A 20,079-nucleotide genomic window follows, 5' to 3' on the forward strand; every position below is an offset into this window, starting at 1 on the left:
ACTTTTTGCTCTGTTCATGGGGGCAGAAAACATTGTGCCCCTTCCTGTTCCATGGCATCTACCTTCAGCCAATTCCCCACCCCCACTCATAGTAGCCAGTTCATATGTACTGCAAGGACAGGGGAGTAGAATTCAGATAGTGTTTTGGTTTATTATCTTAGTGTTGTCACAGTGATAGAAACCCCCAGAGTGGGAAGAAGAGCTGCGAGGACCTACTTTTTGCCATTCTCCTCTGCCCTGGGGCTCAGAACCTTGAGGCCTTTGCTTGGCCCTTGCATGTTAGGATATGGCCGAGAATCAGAAACTGATGCGTTTTTCCAGCACTACCTGTGTGCTGCACTCATGGAAGGTGGGAAGCTACACACAGGTATCCAACTTGGTTACAAGACACCAGTTCCCACAGGGCTGGATTTCTCAGCTGTCTGGTAAACCAGGGGCACTTCACTTCCCCAGGGTGGCTGGCTACCTTTCTGAATTTCTGTCTTAATGTGATATAACTGCCACCATTCAGGATGGCTATCCACATCTGGTATGAACACCATGACTTCTGTAAGCCAACGGGGCTTCCTCCTCAGAACAGTGCCCGTGCAATCTTCCTCCCTGTGGCCTTGATCCTGGGAAAGGAGCCCCCTCCTCCCTCACTCGGAAGAGTTCCTGAGGCAGATGGGCCACTGGTGACGCCAGGTGTAGCAGTAGAGGACCTTCGCCGCTGCCGCAGGAGGAAATCGTGTGAAGCTCCACGCATGGCGTAGAATACGTTAGCCGAAGCTGGGATAGTCAGGTCTGAAGGTTCAGGGGATGGATGTCAAGCACAAACACAGTTGTTCCCCCCACAGCCGCCCAGATGTGGAAGCACTCCACTCTCCTCCCGAGTCTGCCTTTCCCTCATGGCCTCTGACCTCGCTCCCCTGGTAGCAGCTGTACCAGCTCATACTCTGAAGCCACTGCAGAGTCACGATTGTTTTTCTTAAGGACACGACTGATGACACTTGGAGCCTTGTCCTGGCTTGTCACCTGGCAGGACAGGAGACCAAAAGAGCAATCAATCAGCCATGATTTCCCATCCTTCTACCCTCAGCCACTGAACCCAACGACAAAAGGTTACTTGTGTCCAAGGCTTTAAAATGAACAGGGAAACCCAATACGGTGGCTTCCTATACCCCATAAGTCAGCCCACATGGTGCCCAGTGAAACAGAGCTGCTTCCCTGTGGGGAAACTGCTGTTGATTCTGAAATTTTAATATGGCCACCAAAAGTTTAAGGTGTAACAACTAATGCAAAATAGCCATCAAAACAAATTTCAGCTTCTATTGAAGACTAGAGTTTAGAAGATAAATAAAACATAACTGCCAAAACCAAAGGTCAAAATTAAAACTACATTCAATTCCATTTGGCTGCCCAAACCTCAGACAACATTTATAGTCCAACAAGACACCATCCTTCACCCCAACTCCATCCCAAGGCTCCCTCACCAAAATACTCTTATACACACTGCCATCTTCCCCCAGCTCCATCTGGACTCGGATGATTCGGCAATCAGAGGCCCCTGGCCCAGATCCCCCTCCCCCATATCCAGTTCCCCCAGAGGCCTCTTCTGCACCCCCACTCAGTGGGGAGCCACAGGAGGCTGAGCGGCGGTGACCCCGAGAAGGCCTAGGGGAGGAGGCTGGTGGGGAGAGGTGGCTGGGGTCAGCTGGACTGTGCAGGGATGGACTGCTTTCCAGGGCAGAGTCTAGTGACGAGACAGATGGCCACTTCATGTGCTAGGAACAAACAACATGGGACTGGCATGAAGGCAGGGAGGTTAAGGAAGAAACATTTACAGAATGAGGGTCAGCGTCAAGGTCAGAGTCAGGAGCAGAGCTCACCTGGGCCAGCCGAGTCAGCAGAGGGGCAGGAGTTGTAGGCGCCTCATCTCCCCCCATACTGGGCCGGTCACAGGACACAAGCGGGGTAGGGACCCCAACAGAGCCCAGAACCCTGCAGTGGCAGGAGATTGGGAGGATCAGAAGAAAAGTGGAAGTCCCAAGAAACCACCCCCCAGCCAGTGAATCTCTCACTCTGTCCACTGCGAGATGACCAATGTTGGCCGAAGCACCCGTGGGGCAGGAGGGTCACTGGAACCAGGTGGCTCCACCTCACAGGATACACGATGGCTGGGTTGGGGGGCGATAGGCAGAGTGCTCAGGACATGACACCAATCCCCCACACCTGGCCAGAACCCTAGAGTCCCAACCTCACCCGCCAGTCACCTCTGAGCCTCTGTCAGTGGCCGGAGCCCCTGTAGCCACCTCTGGATATCATGGTCAGGTTGGAGGTTATAGCCACGACATTCATTCTGGAGCCGTCGCAACTCAGAAAGGACTGCAAACTCCTGGGAAGGAGCCCTCAAACTGCAGGAGCCAAAACTCAGGGACCCCTGACTTTCCCCCCTCCCCTTCCTGGAACATGGATAGGAAAGTCCAGCATCCAGCCCAGGCACTCCGCTCACCTTCCTCCGCTTGTCAAAATTGATATATCCATTCTGCGAGGAAAATGGGGATGGGGTGAAAGTTCCAACCCTACCTTCCAGGCCACAGAGAGAGAATATCCCCTCTCTTAAACACACACAGCCACATCCAACTCACAACCACTTCCCTCCAGCCTCTCTGACTCTTCCATCTCTCCCTGCCTTCCTCCTCAATCTAATCATGGCCTAAGCACTCCACTTGACCCTTTGAGTATCTCAGGTAGACAACGAGTCTGCTTTGCAGATGAGAAGACTGGATAGTATCCAATTCAACAGGATTCCTTATCCAGAGAGGATAAGGAACTTCCCCAAGGTTTCAGTATTTGTTTATTTAACAAACTCTAGCAATAGAGCAAGAGCCCATCACAAAACCTAGATGCGCTTACGCTTCAGGCACGTTCTAAGCACTTGACAAATACGAATTCATTTAACCCTTATAACAGATCAATGTAGATGCTATTTCTAGTTTCCCATTTACAGATCACTGAGGCGACTTGGCACAGAAACAGATCTGGCTCTGTCCCACACTCAGCTATTTGTGCCTTACAGCCCCTTGCAAGGGGTGAAGGGGGTCTGTCCGACCCTGCAGCCCACTTGTTACATCATCACAATGACACACACACACACCACTGACCTCCAACTCATCCTTGGAGGCTGCATCCAGCATCACAAGGTCCTTCAGGAAGGTGCCAAGGTATGGGACCACACCCTGAGGTCAGGGGTCAGGGTCAGAAGTGCCTGCCATTGACGTGAGGGCCCGCCATCCCTCAGCACTTATCCTCCCCATTGCCTCAGAGAACAGATTTCATTCTCCTCACCCCTCTGTGCCTCCCTTACCCATCCTTCAGGCTGCTCCCCCAAAACATACTCCTCACCCCTTCATAATCACCACCTCCAAGCCCACCACCCCGCTAGTCACTCACCCCACCCCGGGAGCCAGACCTCGGGGCCTTCTTGGAGTGTGGCTCCAGAGGAGACTGCAGCTTCACCTCCTGGTGGTGACAAAATAAAGAGACATGGGGGAGCAGTAGGGAGCAGGGAGAGGTGGGAATGCCATAAACCAGGCTCTCACCTGCACGAGCAGCTCCCGACTCTGGGAATAATTATCCTCCTCAGAGAAAATCTGGCAGAGGCTGGAAAAGACTCTGAGGCTGTCCCTGGGGAAGGGAGAAAAGTGGCCCTGAGAACAGGCCTGGCTCTGTCACCCACTCTTCCCCGCCTTCTGAGGAACTCGACCCCAGTCCAATGCCTCAGCCTCTCCACCTGGTTGCTTCCCCCCAGGCTGCCCGAAGCCTGTGGATGGGGCTGGACTGCAGGGCTGACACCACGGCATAAACTGAAGAGAAGTTTCGGAGCAGCCGGCACTCCTGTGGGGGTCAAAGAGGAGAGCTAAGGCTATGGGAGGCCTCTCCATTCCATAGCCACCAACCGTAGGGCAATCTAGTCTCTCACCTCTGCCACGCGGATCCACTTCTCCAGGAGCCGGGCCCTCTGGGGGGGACGGAGTGGCCGTATGGTCACCTCCCCAGGTCCCTCTCCAGTGGAAGTAGCCCCCAGGACAGAACTAACCACTGCCCCTGCCACCTTATTGAACTGTGTGACAGTAGCTCGGACAGATGGGCAGAGGTGAGAATGTCCTGGCCGGTCTCTGTGACCCCACAGGCCTCCCAGGCACTGAGAGGGGATCAAATTGAGAAACAGCTCCTGCAGGGTAGAGGTCAGAGGTTAAAATGCATAGTCAAGTGAGGTCAGCCTTCCAATATCAGGGATCTGAGGATCTCAGGTGGCCAAGGAACCAGAGGGGCACAGGGTTTGAAGGGTAATGACCAAAGGGAAAAGGGGAAAGTCAAAATGGTAGGTGGAGGAGGCTAGGAGCTGGATCAGGAAGGGGTGGAAGCAAGGAAAGGATCTGGAGTCAAGGAGAGGTTAGTAAGGGGTCAGGGGGCATAGGGGCCAGAGGTCAGGGTCTCACCGCATCTAGCAGGGTCAGCTGTTCGGCCAAGTGGTCAGCGAGGAACACCAGGACATCCGTGGGGTCAGCAGGGGGATCGCCGGGGAGGGCCAGGGGCTTAGGAAGGTCGGGGGCCTGGGGGTCCACCCGGGACCGGAGGTTGCGGATGAGGTCAGCGCTGCCCCCCCCAACACCCTTCCCTGCTGCATACCCTGTCTGAAGTAAGAAGCTCTCAAGCCGGTCAAGCTGACCCTTGGCCTCAGAGCCAAAATCCTCAGGATGAGAGGCCAGCCAGGTTGACAGTACAGAGATGGCTACCCTGGGAGAAGGGAATCAGCCAAGGGTGAGAGGTAAAGCTGCAGCCTGGGCAGAGGGGACTGTGAGATTAAGAACCAGGGGTCACTCACTCTGTTGTCCTCTCTAGTTCATCGCGAGGATGAGATTCAAGGGCTTCCAGCCTGAGGGGAAGAAGAGGATCTATCTGTCCATTTTTCCCAAACCCTCAGTGGCTTTGACTATTTCAGCGGGATGTTGCAGCTTTAGGAAATCCAGGCAGACACTCCACGACCCTGGGTCCCTTATGACTCTGACCTGTCAGCCATAAGCCCTAGCAAGGCAGGCGTGGAGGTGAAGGCCCTGTGGGTGGCCAGGAAGGCTGACATGAAGGTCACATCAGTCCCTGATGTCCGGGTATCCAGTAGGTGTCTGACCAGGGCCTCCAGAGTGCCAGCTCGGAGCCGTCGGGAGGAACGTGGGGGAGGCATAGGGACCTGGAGAACACAGAGAGATGATCACCCACCCTTTCTCCCACTCTGCCCCTAGATTTCTGAGGACAATCCCAGACCCAGGAGATGTTCCAGATTCATTTTTCTGATATTCAGAGAGGGCAAAAGTCTTGGCCTAAGCAGAGTCCAGAGTCCAGAGACACAGCAGAGTCCAGGACTCCAGAACTCCAACCTAGCACTCTGGCCAGAAAGTCAGCCAGAGGAAGGAAAACTGGGAATGAAGAGTCAGAGGTGAGAAGCTAAAGTCATGATCTCACCAAGGGATCAAGAGGTCGATATTGGCGGCTTGTGACAGTAAACAGGGCACCATCCTCCTCCTCATCCCAGACAGACACAGGGGCCTGGAGGAGCAAGGAAGGGGAAGTCAGTTCCACACCATCCCCCATTGCCCTCAGCCTTCACCCCAGGCCCTGCTCCTCCCTCTGTACCCCTCACCTGTGGTGGCAGGGCATAGTACCAGCGAGTGCGAGGAAGGGTTGGGGGAGCTGGTGACCCCAGGTCTCCCCCACTGGGGCCCAAACAGCCCCACCCCAGCCGCCTCAGGGCCCCGGTGGAGTCGAAGGGGCTGCAGTGGAGGCGTGGATGGAGTACAGGAATTCTGATCCTGGAGACCCCCAAAGCCCCTTCCCCCCAGAGCTGAACCCACACACGACAGAGAAGCAGGGTACAAAGAGCAGGAGAGGGAAACGAGAGGCAGCAAGCCAGAGGCAGCGACTAGGAGTAGCTGAAACCTCAGTCCAGGCACTGCCGCATGCCCCGCCCCTCCCGGCCAAGGACTAGACCAGCCCAGAGAATTAGTCCTTCTCAGGCCCCCTTTCACCCTGGTCCTTCGGGTAGCGCCTCCACTATCTCAGCCCTAAGGGACCCCCGAAGGTAGCAGCTCCAATCCCAGTACAGGAAGGAAAAGGGGAAGTGGGATGATGGGGGGTGGGGGGCGGTAGACTCAGAGAGTCACGTGGCCCCAGCCCCTCCCCTCGACCGATCCCGAAAAACCAGCCCTGCCAGTCAACCTGCCCTCACCTAGCATCTGGACCTAGGAGTTTAGGGCCTCGGGGCCCCAAATCCAAATTCTGGCCCCTCCTGAGGCCCGAAATCCTGCTCCTGGCCACTACCATTAATCCTTAATGAAAACAGGTGACCACTCTCTACCCACCCTAGGATCGTTCCTCCAGGTCCCAGAACCGTGGCTTCCCGGCCTCTACCCAGGACCGGGGCGGGGCGGGGGGGCGGGGGGAAGGGGGAGAGAGGGAAGGAGGGGTCACGAAATCTGAGGGTTCCCTCCCCAATCCCAGAGTCAGAGGAGCTGGTTACTGTGGAAACAAACCCCTCCCCGCCAAACAAAAACAAGGAGGGAGACAGGGACCAAGACACGACTGCTCAAAGAGGTAGGCACACTCAGACAGGCAGAGGCCGAGGGCCAGAGACCCGCAGGGACAGCCAGCCAGAAGTTCCAGGCAGGAACAGGGCAGGTTCCTGCGGGCAGGTCCTGAGTCACACTGACAGAGAACCACAGAGACGCCAGGACTCCCCGCAGCAGAGAAACGGGCCGACACCCAGGGAGGCGCGAGAATAACTGAGGCAAGCAGGAGGAGATGTAGGGACCCAGAGACAAGAGAAAAGTGGAGACTTCAGAAATACATACGCCCCCTACCTCCCACCACCCGCGTCTCACCTCTTCTTCTTCCTCCTCCTCTTCCTCCTGCCCCCCGCCCACGACCAGGCCACCTGGGCCCCCACCCTCTTCGGGGTCCCGGCTTCGGAAGCTGCTCAGTACGACTCCCCCGGGGGGGCTCGTGTCCAAAAGCAGCCGCAGGGGCCGCGGGAGCATGGCCGAGTGAAGGAATCAGCGGGGTCGGGCCATGGGGGCGCCTGGGGAGAGACGGGGTGGGGTGGGGGTGGAGAGTCAGGCGGGCGCGGGGGAACCGGGCAGGGAAGGGACGTAGGTGGGTGTCAAGAAGACCGGAAGGGAGTTCTGCAGGAAGGTTGGGGGAGGGGGGCAACAGAAGGGTGGAATAGGGGGGCCCTTGGTGCAGCTGGGGAAGGAGGGGGTCACGAGTACGGAGACGCGCAGGGTGCTCAGGCTCTGACCTGCTCGGGAGGGGTGGGGGCAGCGTGGGTCCTGAGCCGCTGTTGCCGTCGGTCTCCGGCCCCGGACCGAGTCCCCTCCCTGGCTTTTCCGTACCCCCTTGAACCCCCCCGCCGGGCTCCTGGGCCCTCCCGCCCTTTCCGCTCCCCCCCGCGTCCGCCCGCTCCGAGAGCAGGAGCCAAAAGGGGAAGGAAGTGAGGACAGGAGCCAGGGCCGCGGACTAGGGGGAGCGCTGGACGCTCAGGGACCAGGACCAGGCGCCCGAGTCCCCAGCTCCACGGTCCTCCGCCTCTACACTCGGGGATTCTGGAGACCACGTCGCCCCGCACTGAACTGGAATAAAGATTCCGGTCTCCAGCCCCTGGGGGAAGGCAGGAGCAGAATTTGACATTCCCTTCCCCAAAATAACACGGCTAAAACTCCCGTGGGAAGGGTTTCAGGCGAAGAGAGAGCCGGTCACTCCATCCCCACGGGATTACGCTCCCCACCACAACCCACGAATGTAGCTGACCGAAATCCCGGCCGGGTTTTCCGAAGGACCCTCGGTTCCCGCCCCCTCGACAGGGGGCGGGGCAGGAAGCAGCCACATCCGGTTCCAGATTCGGCTCTCTGGGGCTTCCGGCGCCAAGACCGAGATCTCCGTCGGCTTGGCGTCGCCTCGCCAGTGGAGTCCCCTCCGCTTGAGCGCATCTCATGCGCCAATAGTGGCACCCGACCCCGAACGGTGTCGACGGGGCGTTCTCTGAGGGGTTCAGGGTCACTGGAAGGGACCAGAGGTGACTGGAACATTCATTGAGCTTGGAAAGGGGTTGGAATGAGAGACCCGTTTGGAAGCACTGGAATACAGCTTTATTCCCACACGATTAGACCCGTTACCCCATCGGTCTGGCCGACCGTCCTGACTCGGAGATCCCTGAGCTGCGCTGCCGCTTCCTTCGTCAACATCCAGCAGCTATTTGATGAGCGCCCTCCAGTGGGCCTTAGGTCCCTATGCCGGCGCGGGGTTACAGCAGTGGACAGACAGGCCGGTCCCTGTCCTCGAGGAGCCCATGATCCGCTGGGAGACAGGCATTTAACGACGACTCACACGATCACTTAAATACAACTGTGGTGAACCGCACAAGAGGGACGCGCAGCGGTCTGCAGGGAATGACGAGGCCGACCTCGTTTGCGACCCAGGGAGGGCAAGGGTGGACCAGGCAAAGGGAACAGAGGACTGGGACCTGGAGGTGGGCGGGAGGCGTTTGGTTCATTGGAGGAAAGGAATAGCCCTGTGTGTGATGAGTATTGAGAGGAGGGCTGGCGAGCACCATCTAGGGCTGGAGAATTAGGCAGTGGCTCCAGCGCGGGGCGGTGGGGGAGACACGTAAGCCAGGGCAAGAATGGATTTGGCCCTAGAGCATGGGTTCTCCAAGTGTAGCCTCGGCCCTACAGGTCGTTGAGACTATGTCAGGGGGTATGTGAGATTTTATAGCAAAATTAAGATGTTATTTGCGGCCGGGCGCGGTGGCTCACGCCGGTAATCCCAACACTTTGGGAGGCCGAGGTGGGCGGATCACGAGGTTAGGAGATCGAGACCATCCTGGCCAACACGGTGAAACCCCGTCTCTACTAAAAAATACAAAATATTAGCCAGGCATGGTGGAGGGCGCCTGTAGTCCCAACTACTTGGGAGGCTGAGGCAGGAGAATGGCGTGAACTCGGGAGGCGGAGCTTGCAGTGAGCCGAGATCGTGCCACTGCACTCCAGCCTGGGAGACAGAGCGATACTCTGTCTCAAAAAAAAAAAAAATTTTTTTGCCTTCTTCATTCTATAAGAGTGTACAGTGGAGTTTTTCAGAAGCTACATGATATGTATTGACACCATGGTTCCCACAATGAATGGAATGTGTGCCTATGTATTCTCGTGTTTTTAATTTTTCTCAGTTTTAAGTTCTAGTACCATAAATATTGATAGCTATAACCCACATACGCAAAAGCTTTTTGGAGTCCTTGATGATTTTTAAGAGGTCCTGAGAGAAAAAATTTTGAGAACCACTGTCCTAGAGCTCCAAGAAGGTGAATGCCATAAGATATGTGTTTTTTAAAAAAGCATTTCTCGGGCCTGGTGCAGTGGCTCACGCCTGTAATCCCAGCACTTTGGGAGGCCGAGGCGGGTGGATCACCTGAGGTCAGGAATTCAAGACCAGCCTGGCCAACATAGTGAAACCCCGTCTCTACCAAAAATACAAAAATTCACTGGGTGTGGTGGCATGTGCCTGTAATCCCTGCTACTCCAGAGGCCGAAGCCAGAGAATTGCTTGAACCTAGGAGGCGGAGGTTGCAGTGAGCCAAGATCATGCTACTGCACTGCAGCCTGTTTGAGAGAGTGAGACTCCGTCTCAAAAAAAAAAAAAAAAAATTCTCCCTTATATAAGTGAAAAAAAAAAAAAAAAGCATTCCAGCCACTCAGTGGAGAGAGATTGGACGGAGTAGGAGCAGATGATGGGGTATTATTTTGGGGAGCTACTACAGAAGCTTGGGCCAGAGATGATGGTGGCTTCCAGAGGATGGTGGTGAGTGCCCTCACTCTGCTTTCTGGAAGAGAGGAAGGTGGTGAGGAATTCAGGATATTAGAAGGCAGTTGAGGTGTACATGGTCAGTCTAGAAACATATAAACTATCATGGGTACAGATGATGGGAGAAGGATGAGGCTAACATTTTCTACCCTCCAGACACTGCTGAGTGCTGTATCTCCTGCATCTTCTAAAGGAGATACACTGTCTTCCTTAATCCTCCTAGCAGTCCTCTCAAGCTCTGCTGTCCAATATGACAGCCACCACTCACATTAGGCTATTGAGCATTTGATATGTGGCTAGTCCAAATTGAGATGTGCTGACTGTTTAAAATAAACACCTGCGTTTGAATACTTAGGGTGGAAAAAGGGCTGTAATTTCTTTTCTTTTTTTTTTGAGACAGGGTCTCACTTTGTCACCCAGTCTGGAGTACAGTGGTACAACCTTGGCTTATTGCAGCCTCAACCTCCCAGATTCAAGCGATCCTTCTGCCACAGCTCCCCAAGTAGCTGCGACTATAGGTGTGTGCCACCATGCCCAGCTAATTTGTTTTGTTTTGTTTTTTGAGATGGAGCCTCACTCTGTTGCCCAGACTGGAGTGCAGTGGTGCGATCTCGGCTCACTGCAACCTCCACCTCCCAGGTTCAAGCAATTCTCCTGCCTCAGCCTCCTGAGTAGCTGAGATTACAGGTGCGCACCACCATGCCCGGCTAATTTTTCTGTATTTTTAGTAGAGATGGGGTTTCACCATGTTGGCCAGGCTGGTCTTGAACTCCTGACCTCAGATGATCCGCCCACCTCAGCCTCCCAAAAGGCTGGGATTACAGGCGTGAGCCAACGCACCTGGCCGAGACTGTAATTTCTTCTTCTTTTTTTTTTTTGAGACGAAGTTTTGCTTTTTGTCACCCAAGCTGGAGTGCAACAGTGTGATCTCGGCTCACTGCAACCTCCGCCTCCCAGGTTCAAGCGATTCTCCTGCCCCAGTCTCCCGAGTAGCTGGGATTACAGGTGCCCATCACCATGTCTGGCTAATTTTTTGTATTTTTAGTAGAGACGGGGTTTCATCATGTTGGCCAGGCTGGTCTTGAACTCCTGACCTCAGGTGATCCTCCCGCCTCGGCCTCCCAAAATGCAGGGATTACAGGCGTGAGCCACTGCACCCGGCCTGTAATTTCTTATATTCAATATAAGAAATATAAGAAATATGTTGCAATAATATTTTGGAGGTACAGGTTGAGCATCGCCGATCCAAAAATCTAAAATCTGAAATGTTCCAAAACCTGAAATTTTTTTAGTGCCAACATGATGCCACAAGTGGAAAATCCCACAGCTGCCCTCATGTGATGGGTCACATATATTATTAAAAATATTGTGGTCAAGTGCAGCGGCTCACACCTGTAATCCCAACGCTTTGGGAGGCCAAGGCGACGGGCGGATCACCTGAGGTCACGAGTTCAAGACCAGCCTGACCAACATGGTGAAACCCCGTCTGTACTAAAAATACAAAAATTAGCCAGGCATGGTGGTGGGCGCCTGTAATCCCAACTACTCGGGAGGCTAAGGCAGGAGAATCGCTTGAACCCGGGAGGTGGAGGTTGCAGTGAGCCGAGATTGCACCATTGCACCCCAGCCTGGGCGACAGAGACTCTGTCTCAAAAAAAAAAGAGAAAGAAAAAAATCTTCAGGCCATGTGTATAAGGTGTATAGGAAACAAATGATTTCTGTGTTTAGATTTGGGTCTGATCCCAAAGATTTAAATATATGCAAATATTCCAAAGTCTGAAAAAATCCAACATCCAAATACACTTCTGGCCCAAGCATTTCAGATACGGGACCAGAATTATTAGATTAAATAAGGTATATTATTAAGTTATTTTTACCTGTTTCTGCTTATTTTTTTAATGTGACTACTAGATTATTGAAATTTACATATGTGGCTTGCATTATCTTTCTACTGGACAGCACTGCCTAAGTAACTTTAAAATCCCTACACCCAAGGAAACAGATACAGATTAAGTAGCATGCTCAAAGAGTCCTACAGTTAGGATACAGTGCCAGGTTTTAACCCAGATCAGTGTGAATTCCAAGCCTAGGTTCTGCCTACCACACCAGCAGCCTCCCTCCATGGGTTTTGAGATAGGATGAGGAGATAAAGTGACAAGGGAAAGATACAGAGAGGTGGAGCACTGTACCTTCTTTGAATCCTTGCAGGTGGACAGGTAGACAGCTGTGGGAAAAGATTGAGAAGGGATGGGATGCCGGAGTGGTAGAGGTGGAGGGCAGAGGGATGGGTGTCAGGCTCCTGGGAGTAGGTGGGGAAAGTCCACCAGCCTCAGGTCATGGTCAGGGTGGGGCTCACACTCACCAGCCCAGCCCAGCACCTTGAAGAGCCCAAGCAGAAGAAAGGCAGACAGGAAAAGGCCTACGCTGTCCTCGAGGGAGGGTCCTGAAAGACCTGGCGGGCAGAAGGGGTGAGAGTGAGCTCCTGTCTTCCTGGGTGCTGGCTCAGGCTCCGCGGAGCTCCCAGCTCTTACCTGCTACCTCCAGGGTGACCTCAGCGCTGCGTCCCAAGGCAGGCAGGGTGGGATGGTGAATTCGACAGGCATAGCGTGCCCCATGCTGCTCAATGGTGACTGGGGGCGGCTGCAAGTGCCCAGAGAGGCTGACAGAGCCATCAGAATGGTGGCGCAGGGCCGAGAGCCACGTCTCCCCCTCGGCCTTCTGAGAGCGGCCCCCTGGGCCACCCCGGAGTTCCCACTCCACTTCCAGGCCCCCAGAAGGGTAGAAGTGGGACACGAGGCAGAGCAACTCTGGGGGTGCCTCCCCTGGGGCGGCCCATGCAAGGGTTGGCATCAGGGACACTTTGGGAGGTTCTGGGGAAAGAGGACGAAATGAGCATAGGGAAATCAGTCCATGCTGTCCTCCCTAAGAGACCCTCAGTTTGCCTGCTGGCTTCCTCAGAACTAAAGAAGGTTGGGTTTCTTCTCCTGAAATGGGGAACCCACTCTCCATTGGTGCGTCACAGAAATACCCATGTCAAAGCCCCTCAAATTCCCAGGAACCTTCTAGGCTCCCATTACCCCTCTAACTCCCAGGAACCCCTTTCTATCTCTACTTACTTGCCCAGGCACCCTCTTCTCCATCATCCCTCCCCCTATCATGGTCCCCACAATCCAGTGCCCACACTCTACCCCTGGAGACCTCTGTCCCCCAACTCACTGTACACAGCAAGCTCCAGGGTGACCTGTCCTTGCAGGTATGGCAGGTGTATGGTGGCCAGATAGGTGCCCTCCTGAAAGGGTTGAACTCTAGGCAGCCAGAAGGTCCCATTTCCGGTCCATGGGCCCCATGGCTCATCATCATCCCAAGCAGCAAATGCCACGGCCCCTTCTTGGGCTGCTGGCATCTGGCCATTCAGCCCAGGAGTTGCAGCCAGGAGCAGATGTCCCTTACCCAGGTGCTGGCGTCGCCACTCTAGCCCAAAGGGAGGGGGACCCGGCGCCAGAGATGAGGCGGCCTCAGAGGTGAGGGGCATGTAGGCAAAGCTCAAGTCCAGCAGAGCATCTTGTCCCAGTCTCACTCGAGGGGCAGGGGTGTGGGTGAGGACAGTCAGTACCACTGAGGAAGACAGGTAGATGAGGGGTTGGGAGGGGCATGAGGGAGAGAAAGAAGGAGAAAAAAAATAGAGAAATGCAGTTATTGGGGAGGACTAAACTGCAGTTTACCCACCCCTCAGAGGACACCTTTTCTGATACCATTTCCTAGCCCTCCCTGCAAACTCCTTTTGCTCTGCGACTGGGTGGCACCTAGTGTAGCTGAGGGTGAGCAGAGAGGTCTAGGGGTGGTGAGTAGGGGCAATGAGGGGGTATGGCCTTTGAAGCCTACTCTGAACACATAGCACACTCTAGCTTTGGGGACTGCAGAATCCGAAGCCACTTCTGACACAACCTGAACCACTCTATCTCCAAGCACCACCCTTGAGGAAACAGGCCTTTCTTGATTATAGGCGAAGACAATGATTGAGCCATGACTGTCAGTCCTGTGGTGCTGTACAGAATATTTACTGACTCTAGAAGTTTCCAGCTCTAGCCTAGACCTGAGCACAGACCTCTGTGCTCTACTGAAGCAGTACGGTGCAGTGGCTAAGTGCCTGGAGCCTGGCTGACCTGGTTCAAATCCCCTCTGCAGCTTATTTATATGGCCTTGGACCTCTTCATTTTTCCATGGCTCAGCTTCCTAATCTCTAAAATTAAAAGTTGATGATAATAATAGTACCTACTTCATGAGGTTGTTGTGATGGGTAAATCGTTAATACCTCTTGCTACTCAAGTCTATTCAGTTCCCAATTTTAGGTAACAGAGACACCTACACATGAAGGGTGCTTAGAACACTGTCTGGAACACAGTAAGTCTACACATGTGTTTGCTATAGTTACACCTAACTTAGCATACCCCAAGTCAACAGCATCTCCGCAACATTCCCCACCCTGCTCCAATGCCCATCTTCCGTCTTTGATAAATGATCACCAAGCCCGCCAGACACTAAAAGCAAACCCTTGGAGTTACTCAGACTCATTTATTCATTCAGCAACTATCGAGCACTGAAGATGTTCAAGGTATCCTGGTAGAAGACAGAATGGTGAACAAGACAAGCAGTCCCTGCCCTCAAATTGCCAATAGTCCAATGACAGACAAGCAAATTGTCAAAAATAATGTGCTATGTGCTATCCCCACTAGGACATAACAGATCTCACATCTGTTTCCAATTTAGGTTCTCATCAATGTACATTTAGACAATTACAACAGCCCTCCTGTCTGGTCTCCCTATTCTCAGTCTCTCCTTCAACTCCTCCTTCACACTGTAGCCAAACAAGGTCACCTGAGGTCGGGAGTTTGAGACCAGCCTGACCAACATGGTGAAACCCATCTCTACTAAAAATACAAAATTAGCCTGGTGTGGTGGCACATGCCTGTAATCCCAGCTACTTGGGAGGCTAAGGCAGTAGAATTGCTTGAACCTGGGAGGCGGAGGTTGCGGTGAGCCAAGATTGTGCCATTGCACTCTAGCCTGGACAACAAGAGGGAAACCCCGTTTCAAAAAAAAAAAAAAAAAATCCCAAATACGGCCAGGCGTGGTGGCTCACACCTGTAATCCCAACACTTTGGGAGGCTGAGGCGGGTGGATTACCTGAGGTCAGGAGTTCAAGACCAGCCTGGCCAACATGGTGAAACCCTGTCTCTACTAAAAATACAAAACTTAGCCAGGTGTGGTGGCATGCACCTGTAGTCCCAGCTACTTGGGAGGCTGAGGCAGAAGAATCACTTGAACCTGGGAGGTAGAGGTTGCAGTAAGCCGAAATCATGCCACTACACTCCAGCCTGGGCAACAGAGTGAGACTCCATCTCAAAAATAAATAAATAAATAAATAAATAAAATAAAAATCCCAAATACCTAGGAAGTCAGCTGATAAAGGCACAGGCTGAAGCTACATGGCCTGGGTTCAATTTCTAGCCCTGCTTCCTTTTTTTTTTTTTTTTTGGGATGGAGTTTTGCTCTTGTCACCTAGGCTGGAGTGTAGTGGTATGATCCTGGCTCACTGCAACCTCCACCTCCCAGGTTCAAGCAATTCTCTTGCCTCAGCCTCCCAAGTAGCTTGGATTACAGGCATGTGCCACCATACCCGGCTAATTTTGTATTTTTAGTACAGACGGGGTTTCTCCATGTTGGTCAGGCTGGTCTTGAACTTTCGACCTCAGGTGATCTGCCCACCTCAGCCTCCCAAAGTGCTGGGATTACAGGCATGAGCCACTGCGCCCAGCAGTTTTTTAATTTTTAGTAGAGACAAGGTCTGATTATGTTGCCCAGGCTGGTCTCGAACTCCTGAGTGCAAATGATCCTCCCGCCTAGACCTCCCAAAGTGCTGGAAGTACAGGCATGAGTCACCTCACCTGACTCCATAATATTTTAAAAGAATGATGAGAATTAAACACTATACACACAAAGTATATTAAGAAAGTATAGGCCTGGCGTGGTGGCTCACGCCTGTAATCCCAGCAATTTGGGAGGCTGAGGCGGGTGGATCACCTGAGGTCAGGAGTTCAAGACCAGCCTGGCTAACATGACGAAACCCTGTCTCCACTAAAAATACAAAAATTAGCTGGGCATGATGGTGGGTGCCTGTAGTCTCAGCTACTTGGGAGGCTGAGACAGGAGAATTACTTGAACTCAGGAGGCAGAAGTTGAAATGAGCAGAGATCATACCATTGCACTCCAGCCTGGGCGACAGGGTGAGACTCTGTCTCAAAAAAAAAAAAAAAAAAAGTATATTTGGGGCCAGGCAGCTCACACCTATAATCCCAGCAGTTTAGGAGGCCAAGGCGGGCAGATCAATTGAGCCCAGGAGTCCAAGACCAGCCTGGGCAACCTGACGAAAACCCATCTCTACAAAAAAAATACAAAAATTAGCTGGGCATGGTGGCACATGCCTGTGGTCCCAGCTACTCAGGAGACTGAGACACGAGGATCACTTGAGCCACGGAGGTGGAGGTTGCAGTGAGCTGAGATCATGCCACTGCTCTCCAGCCTGGGTGACAGAGGGAGACCTTGCCTCAAATAAATAAATAAGTGTATTTGTCAATAAACATTTTTAAATATTTGATAAGACAAGTATAAATGTATATTAGCAAAATCATCAATGATCTTCGACCGTGGAGAGATTTCATTTCTAATTTTACATCAGTACAACAGCTTTCATTTTCTTAAATCCCTAATCAAGCAGAAATGCTTGAAAAGAAAGAGCATAGCAGGCTGGGCATGGTGGCTCACGCCTGTAATCCCAGCACTTTGGAAGGCCAGGGTGGGCAGATCACCTTAGGTCAGGAGTTCAAGACCATCCTGGCCAACATGGTGAAACCCTGTCTCTACTAAAAATACAAAAATCAGGTGGGCGTGGTGGCACGAGCCTGTAATCCCAGCTACTGGGGAGGCTAAGGCACAAGAATTGCTTGAACATGGGAGACGGAGGTTGCAGTGAGCCAAGATCATGCCACTGCAACTGCACTCTAGCCTGGGCAATAAGAAGGAGACTCCGTCTCAAAAATAAATAAATAAATAGCAGGCCGGGCACAGTGGCTCATGCTTGTAATCCTAGCACTTCGGGAGGTGAGGCGGGAGGATCACCTGAAGTTGGGAGTTCGAGACCAGTCTTACCAACATGGAGAAACCCCATCTCTACTAAAAATATAAAATTAGCTGGGTGTGATGGCAGGCACCTGTAATCCCAGCTACTCGGGAGGCTGAGGCAGGAGAATTGCTTGAACCAGGGAGGCGGAGTTTCTGGTGAGCGCGAGATCACGCCATTGCACTCCAGCCTGGGCAACAAGAGCAAAACTCCGTCTCAAAGATAAATAAATAAATAAATAAAAATAAATAGCACAGCACCTTGCTTTGACCCCGGTTGTTTGTGAAATACAGACAATCTTACTACCTGGGCTCTTCCAGGGCTCCCTGTCTGCACGTCCTTCACTTTCTACTTTACATTAGGATTATCCGTGGCAAATCCGCCCAGAACCTCCTGGAGAGCAGAGTCTACATCAGATCATCTTTGTGACCCTTAAGGGCACCCAGGGCCACCCCAGAGATTCTGATTTAATCGGCCAAGCTAAGCATGGGATTGAATCAGGTTTCAGTATATTTTAGAAACCTCCAACAGGATTCTTATTTCCAGCGTGGACTGAGAACTGCTGAGTCCTAACTCCTTGTTGGTGCTAATAAGTATTTATTGAATCAATGAATAAGTTAACACAGTGCCATCTCTTGATAGTCACAACAAGAAAGGCAGCTGGGAAATAGTATCCACATTTTACAGTTGGAAAAACAAACTCAGAAAGCAAAGACCATTCTCATCATCACCTTGGTGGAGCCAGTAGCCCTAGGAAATATTCCACCCCACCAGAGAGAGCTACTGTCTACACAAGAGCAGTGTTCGTCAGCTTCTGTCAGGGTGGGGGCTTGAGACTAAGAATGGAGGTATAGGCAGAGGTGAGGGTTTCAGCGTGGGTTTCAAGTCTGTCTCCCTGGTTCTGTGGGTAATTCTCAGGAGGGTGGAGGGAAGGGAGGGTGCAGGGCTTGGTTGGGGTTGGCCTGTCCATCAGGCTGTGTCGCTTACATAAAATCCAGATAGAAAAGCTAAGAACTCTACCGGTATTCTACCCCGGAATACCCCGCCTCCGCTGCCAGGAAGGAGAGCTCCCAGATATCCAGGTCAGATTCTCCTCATTCTTGAATTATCTGCACAGTCCCTCCCACATCCCAGCCTAGCAAAGCTTCCGACCCCTGGGCCTCAAACTGCAATGCACCTTTCAGTGCAATAAGAACCATCCAATCTCCAGCCGCGTCCATCCGCCCACTCGAGCCCACTTGTTTGCGGACCACAGAGCGGCAGCACATCCCCACACGCGGCTGTCAGGGAAGGTCAACGCGCTAGAGTGCAAGAGCCTTTGCTTTGCGGATTGCCGCAGCGCCGGGTGTGGGCGCAGGTGGGGCTAGAGTGCTGGGTTTTGAAAGAGTGAACCGCAAAGCTGAGGGTGCAGAGCAAGATATAGATGTGGGAGGAGCAGAGAAAAAATGCTCCTGCTTCTGAACCCCTCCCACCTCGCATCACCTGACAAGTCTCTCAAGGTCTGGTGTTGGGAAACCCCACCTCTTCAAAGCCCCGCCCTTCAAAACACCAAAAAGTAACCCCCCTGCCCGCTCCGGCTCTCCACCTACCCCCTGCCAAGCTGCAGTTTTTGTTTTGTTTTGTTTTTTGTTTTTTTTTTTAACTGGGTGAGGGCTAGAAGGAGCGGTAGAGACCGATTCATTCTAGCCAAACCACCTCTCTTAACAAAAAAAGGAAAGAACCCCGATTGGCGAAATGTCTTGCTCAAGTCCATAAAGCGAGACCACCGGCTGATCTGGACCCATAGAATCTACCCACCCTTCTCCACCTCCCCTCCCCAGCTACCTGTTGCCATGGTGATGAGAACAGGCTCCTGCTGAGGCTCTGGCTGTGGTCGCAAGAGGCTGGAGAGGCTGAGGACTGGGCTGGATATGCTGACCATCAGCCAAGCCCCATCCAGGGCCCGCGGGCAGTTCTGCGCCGGGGTCAGGCCGCTGGCCCATTTCGCAGAGGCAGGGAGAGGCACGAAGCGGCTCATCTCGCAGTGTGGTGCGGGGGCGCCCCGGGGATACCGCCTGAAGGCAGCCTGGAGGGCGCCCGCGGGGTCTGAGTGTAGAGAAGGAAGTTGCAGCTGTAGAGTCACCGCCGGGAAAGGGGCTGGAAGGGCAGCGTTCGGGGAACTTCAAATGCACAGACTACCCCGTAGTGAGACTCACTTTATAGAGGGGAAGCTGAGGCCCGAGGTCACTGCCGGATCTAAAGAGGAGGGGGTTTCGGTGGAGGCGACAAAGGTAGGGGGACGGTGAGTCCCTAGAGACTCACCGTGCACATTGAGGTAGAGCTCAGGGTCGAGGTCCGGCCGGGGCGGCGGCCCCCCCGGTCCCCGGCGCAACAGCAGTGCACCGGGTCTCTTAGCCAGGCCCTTTCCGCTCGCATCCTCCACGAACCAACACTCGATCACCGCAGGTCCTGCCGAGACGGCGGTCGCCAGGCCTGGCGTATAGGGGCGCGAGTAAGGGGCGGTTTGTATGTCTGATGACCTGCCCCACTCCCACCCTGGCATCGGCTCCAGTGGGGCCACCTCCCTCCGCTCCCCTCTAGTTCTTGGGCGATGAGTCGCGGGGTTCGCTCACCCAAAGCCACAGCGAGGAGCAGAGACAGGGACTTCATGGCGCTGCGACCTCCTCAGCCATGAAGCCTCCTCTTCCTCCTTTCACTTTCACTTTCCTCCAAAGGGCGGCAGAAGGGGCGGTGGAAATCCCCGCTCTGGTTGGGTGAAGGTGCCTGGGAGACCGGTGTTTCCCCACTGGCCAGGCAGGGAGCCAGGTAGATCCTCTCCAGTTCTCACCAGGATACCCCAGCCTTACCGCGCCCTCCTGGACTACCCAGCAGCCCCGAGTTCGAGCCCTCCCCAAGCCCAGGCCCTCCCCCACCCCCCAACTCCTGTGTGTGCTCTCCAGCATCCGCTTGCCCGAAAACCATTACTCCAGCTTTCCCCCATCTGTGCCGCGCCCCAGCAAACACACGGGTTGTCG

The 20,079-nt window shown here is 53.6% G+C and overlaps 2 protein-coding genes across 12 annotated transcripts; both read right to left on the reverse strand.

The window, feature by feature from the left end:
* Window positions 1–126: 126 nt before the first annotated feature.
* On the reverse strand, window positions 127–9,554 carry RGL2 (ral guanine nucleotide dissociation stimulator like 2). 9 transcript variants are annotated; one of them, XM_030802902.1, is made up of 18 exons: window positions 7,334–7,832; window positions 6,918–7,114; window positions 5,503–5,586; window positions 5,052–5,230; window positions 4,868–4,918; window positions 4,482–4,779; window positions 3,962–4,213; window positions 3,773–3,876; window positions 3,582–3,666; window positions 3,433–3,501; window positions 3,144–3,218; window positions 2,492–2,524; window positions 2,253–2,374; window positions 2,061–2,156; window positions 1,869–1,980; window positions 1,473–1,763; window positions 900–1,014; window positions 127–783 (listed from the first exon to the last, which is right to left on the reverse strand). In XM_030802902.1, exons 2-18 carry the CDS (start codon window positions 7,071–7,073, stop codon window positions 572–574), a joined length of 2,334 nt encoding a protein of 777 aa, XP_030658762.1. In that variant the 5' UTR covers window positions 7,074–7,114; window positions 7,334–7,832; the 3' UTR covers window positions 127–571. The 9 variants fall into 9 exon arrangements, with proteins under 9 accessions (XP_030658762.1, XP_030658767.1, XP_030658758.1 ...); XM_030802907.1 differs by lacking the exon at window positions 6,918–7,114 and having other exon boundaries at window positions 7,334–7,851; XM_030802898.1 differs by having other exon boundaries at window positions 2,253–2,524.
* Window positions 9,555–9,695: 141 nt separating this feature from the next.
* On the reverse strand, window positions 9,696–20,054 carry TAPBP (TAP binding protein). Of its 3 annotated transcripts, XM_030802924.1 has the most exons (8): window positions 19,678–20,054; window positions 19,367–19,537; window positions 18,890–19,150; window positions 13,105–13,503; window positions 12,420–12,758; window positions 12,251–12,340; window positions 12,078–12,112; window positions 9,803–9,907 (listed from the first exon to the last, which is right to left on the reverse strand). In XM_030802924.1, exons 1-8 carry the CDS (start codon window positions 19,712–19,714, stop codon window positions 9,896–9,898), a joined length of 1,344 nt encoding a protein of 447 aa, XP_030658784.1. In that variant the 5' UTR covers window positions 19,715–20,054; the 3' UTR covers window positions 9,803–9,895. The 3 variants fall into 3 exon arrangements, 2 of the variants coding, with proteins under 2 accessions (XP_030658784.1, XP_030658783.1); XR_004027832.1 differs by having other exon boundaries at window positions 9,696–9,907; window positions 12,078–12,340; XM_030802923.1 differs by lacking the exon at window positions 9,803–9,907 and having other exon boundaries at window positions 11,759–12,112.
* Between the last annotated feature and the right edge of the window lie 25 nt (window positions 20,055–20,079).

The sequence above is a fragment of the Nomascus leucogenys genome, chromosome 22a (genome assembly GCF_006542625.1).
Source record: "Nomascus leucogenys isolate Asia chromosome 22a, Asia_NLE_v1, whole genome shotgun sequence".
NCBI classification, from domain to species: Eukaryota; Metazoa; Chordata; class Mammalia; order Primates; family Hylobatidae; genus Nomascus; species Nomascus leucogenys.